A 4567-nucleotide genomic window follows, 5' to 3' on the forward strand; every position below is an offset into this window, starting at 1 on the left:
TGTTAGAGGGTTACCACTTACAAGTTTTGTGTGAAAGTTGCAATTTTTTCCATCAAATTTGATGCTTTCTTTCAGTGTTTTGTTGTAATGTGGAAGATAGTTGAAGGGTTTTTTGTTCCCCCTTTTCATTTTTGAGCTGGCTAAGAATGTATTTATGATTATTATGTATGTATATTTTCATTTGAGGTACATGAGAAGTTTGAGGGAGATAATAGTATGAGGGGAAGATATAGCCACTGAATTTTGTTCATTTTTGAGAATTGTAGAGATATTGGCATGCTTGTTTGTGTTTGAATGGGTGCAGAAGGATATGAGTTATGGGTAGTAACTTGGGTATTGAATTATTGGCTGCTAAGTCTTTAGATGTCTTCTAATGGCATATTGTAATGATTAAATGTTGATAGTTCATTTGCAAGCTTGATTTTGAACCTTACATCATGTTGTCTAATATCAAGAAAGAAGTGAGATATGATCCTAACTGAAACTGAATCAGTGTTGCATATTACTCTATTTCTTATGAAATCTGCCAGCATTTGTGATATAGCATGATTTAAATTACACTTCTTCGCCGTTAGCTGAATTTCTTCTATTTATTTTGTTCTCTCTGCTTGATCTTTCTTGTAGTTTATGATGTTACCTTTTATTCTGCAGGCATTGGTTGCTTTGAAAAGGGGTTCTCAATTACTTAAATATGGTCGTAAGGGAAAGCCCAAGTTTTGTCCATTTAGACTTTCCAATGTAAGCTGAATGAAAGCTTCTCCAAGATGAACTTCCTGCTTTTACAATACTCAAGTAGTTAACTGATTATATGCTCAATTCTTAGCATGAAAGATAGTTGCTTCTGCAATCTTGTTGATCTTTGATTACCTATATAGGACGAAAAAGACTCTTAAGTTGTATTTGCTTTTTCGATATTTTATATTTCCTTCTTAGGATAAATTACAATATATTACTCACATGATTCCAAATGCAATTGGAGTTGGAGTTTTTTAAGTAGATTCTCGTCTGGAAAGGTGTTGAGATTAATTTGTTTCAATTTCACCATAGGTAGTAAGTGTTGACTCCTAATGATTTTCATCCCCATTCTCTGTATCATTTTACTACATAGTTAGATTATTATAGCTAGATGTATTTTAACTTACTACTACACAGTATGTAAATTCACTTTGAAGCTAATATTAGTACTTTACCAAGTTGGCATAGGTATTTCTCTGGGTTCGTGACTGCCTTTTTAGTTGTAGGTTTTAGGTCTTCTTTTAGTATTGTTATTACCAGCCATGTCGGACATATACTTCCATGGTTGTAAACTATAAACTTGAACATTCACGTAGGGTAAACTTGAATTTTGACTTTTATTCAAGTTACTTCTATCCGTGCTCAATAACTCATGAAAACTGCAGGATGAATCAACTTTAATCTGGATTTCTAGTAGTGAAGAAAGACGTCTGAAGCTGTCTTCTGTCTCAAGAATTATTCCTGGGCAAAGAACTGTGAGATTTCGTAACTTATATTTGACAGTATACTTGGCTGTAACATCCTTTTTTGACGAACAAAGTGAATTCAGTAAATTGTTCCATGAACTTAATCTTTTATGTTCTGTGTTAACATTTCCTTAATATTTTTGGCAGGCTGTTTTTCAACGTTACCTGCGTCCTGTGAAGGACTATTTATCTTTTTCACTAATTTATAATAACGGAAAGCGGTCCCTTGATTTGGTTAGTGTTGAATTATGTGATTCCATATCATCATTTTTCTTTTACTTTCTGTATTCCTTTTGTTATAAAAATACATTATTTCTTTCGTTTGCTTTTCAGATTTGCAAAGATAAAGTTGAGGCAGAGGCGTGGATTGCTGGTCTTAAAGCACTGATAACTTCTGGTCGAGGTGGTCGATCCAAAATTGATGGATGGAGTGATGGTGGCCTCAATTTTGATGTAAGACATTCTAGTTATTTCATTTTAGTTGTTTGTGTTTATTGTACTACATATCTATGTATCTTTGATCTAGGAAACATAGTCACGGATACATGGTTTATTGCATTATTTTCTAAGTGCAAGTTTTGGATACATCTAGATAGAGACAGCTTATTCCTATCTACTTCATTATAAGATGATTGTTATTTTCTCTAAGGAAAGACAGTCTTTACTCTTTATTTTCTGTATTTGTAGCTCTTTGCCTGAAAGGATTTATAGTGCAGTTCTTTCAGAAACATACTGGCACTTTATACTCAGCCTATTCTCTAAAATGGTTTCGGAGTAATAAATTGTGGAGAATATCCTAATTTAAGCTTTTTATGTTATGAAGATGTGATGTTGGTAACAATACGAATTGATTACTATACTTCCTCTGATACCATTATGCTGCATGTAGCTTCCCCTGATGAAATACATAGTAAGTTGCTGATAATTCTTTTCAATCAATTACTTTCAGGATAGTAGAGATCTGACATCAAATAGTGCAAGTGAAAGTTCAGCGAGTACTTCCCTAGACATCAGTTCTCCTGACATTCCTGTGAGTCTTCTGAACACTTCACCAAAGACATTCCGACCTGACAATACCCTGAATTCTGAGAAATCACATGCACCATCAGACCCAATAAATATGCAAGTAAAAGGATCTAGTTCAGATACTTTTCGTGTTAGTGTTTCAAGTGCTCCTAGCACATCCAGTCATGGATCTGCACCAGATGACTATGAAGCTCTAGGGGATGTATACATATGGGGTGAGGTTATCTGTGAAAACGTTGTGAAAGTTGGTGCTGATAAAAGTATCAATTATTTCAGCCCGAGAGCAGATGTGCTTCTACCAAGACCACTTGAATCCAATGTAGTTTTAGATGTGCATCATATAGCATGTGGCGTTAGACATGCTTCTCTAGTCACCAGACAAGGTGAAGTTTTTACATGGGGAGAAGAATCAGGAGGACGCCTTGGCCATGGTGTTGGGAAGAACGTGGTTCAACCTCGCCTTGTCGAAGCGTTAGCTTCTACAACCATTGATTTTGTTGCCTGTGGAGAGTTCCATTCTTGTGCTGTAACAATGGCCGGGGAACTATATACATGGGGTGATGGTACTCATAATGCTGGGCTTCTTGGTCATGGCACTGATGTTAGTCATTGGATACCAAAGAGGATTGCTGGTCCATTAGAGGGACTTCAAGTTGCTTTCGTCGCTTGTGGTCCATGGCACACGGCCTTGATAACTTCTACTGGGCAACTCTTTACGTTTGGTGATGGAACATTCGGTGTGTTGGGCCATGGAGACAGGGAAAATGTTTCATATCCTAGAGAAGTAGACTCCTTATCAGGGTTGAGGACCATAGCTGTTGCATGTGGAGTGTGGCATACTGCAGCAGTTGTAGAGGTTATTGTGACACAATCCAGTTCGAGTATATCATCTGGTAAATTGTTTACTTGGGGTGATGGAGACAAAAATCGCCTCGGACATGGGGATAAGGAGGCACGACTTAAACCAACTTGTGTTTCTGCGCTTATCGACTACAATTTTCATAAAATTGCATGCGGGCACAGTTTGACTGTGGGTCTGACAACATCTGGACGTGTTTTTACGATGGGAAGCACTGTTTATGGTCAGCTTGGGAATCCCCAGTCTGATGGGAAGCTTCCATGCTTGGTCGAAGACAAGATTTCCGTGGAATCGATTGATGAAATTGCATGTGGTGCATATCATGTTGCCGTTTTAACATCAAAAAATGAAGTTTTTACTTGGGGGAAGGGTGCAAATGGGAGATTGGGTCATGGAGATGTCGAAGATCGAAAAATACCTACTTTGGTTGAAGCATTGAAGGATAGACATGTGAAATATATTGCATGTGGTTCAAACTACTCCGCTGCCATATGCCTTCATAAGTGGGTATCCGGTGCCGAGCAGTCTCAATGCTCGGCTTGTAGACAGGCATTTGGGTTCACTAGAAAGAGGCACAATTGTTATAATTGTGGACTTGTACATTGCCATTCATGCAGCTCACGGAAAGCATTAAGGGCGGCCTTGGCTCCAAATCCCGGCAAGCCTTATCGAGTTTGTGATTCTTGTTTTGCAAAACTGAACAAGGTTGCAGAAGCTAGCAACAGTAACCGGAGAAATACTCTGCCTCGTCTGTCAGGTGAAAACAAAGACAGGTTGGAAAAATCAGACCTGAAATTGTCAAAAGCACTGGTTCCTTCCAATATGGATTTGATAAAGCAGCTAGATAGTAAGGCAGCCAAACAAGGGAAGAAAGCAGATACGTTCTCGCTTGTTCGCACCTCACAAGCACCTTCATTGCTACAGTTGAAAGATGTTGTCTTGGCAACTGCTGTTGATCTGAAGCGTACAGCTCCTAGACCGGTGGTTGCACCTTCTGGAGTAAGTTCCAGGTCTGTGTCACCTTTCTCTAGAAGACCAAGCCCCCCTCGATCGGCTACACCTATTCCAACAACATCGGGACTTTCCTTCTCCAAGAGCATTGCTGATAGTTTGAAGAAAACAAATGAACTTTTAAATCAGGAAGTGCAAAAGTTACGTTCTCAGGTACATTTTCTTCACCCCATTCTCTCGTCTGTATGGA

General features: G+C 38.4%; 1 protein-coding gene across 1 annotated transcript in view; it reads left to right on the top strand.

The window, feature by feature from the left end:
- The window catches only part of LOC107644913 (E3 ubiquitin-protein ligase HERC2), a 6667-nt gene continuing 2694 nt past the window's right edge, over positions 595–4567 (top strand). The window contains exons 1-5 of the mRNA XM_016348869.2: positions 595–738; positions 1401–1490; positions 1629–1715; positions 1815–1934; positions 2431–4530. Coding sequence (XP_016204355.1) covers positions 628–738; positions 1401–1490; positions 1629–1715; positions 1815–1934; positions 2431–4530 — 2508 coding nt within the window. The 5' untranslated portion in view covers positions 595–627. The remainder of the gene's footprint in view (positions 739–1400; positions 1491–1628; positions 1716–1814; positions 1935–2430; positions 4531–4567) is intronic.

Source organism: Arachis ipaensis, chromosome B05 (assembly GCF_000816755.2).
Source record: "Arachis ipaensis cultivar K30076 chromosome B05, Araip1.1, whole genome shotgun sequence".
NCBI classification, from domain to species: domain Eukaryota; kingdom Viridiplantae; phylum Streptophyta; class Magnoliopsida; order Fabales; family Fabaceae; genus Arachis; species Arachis ipaensis.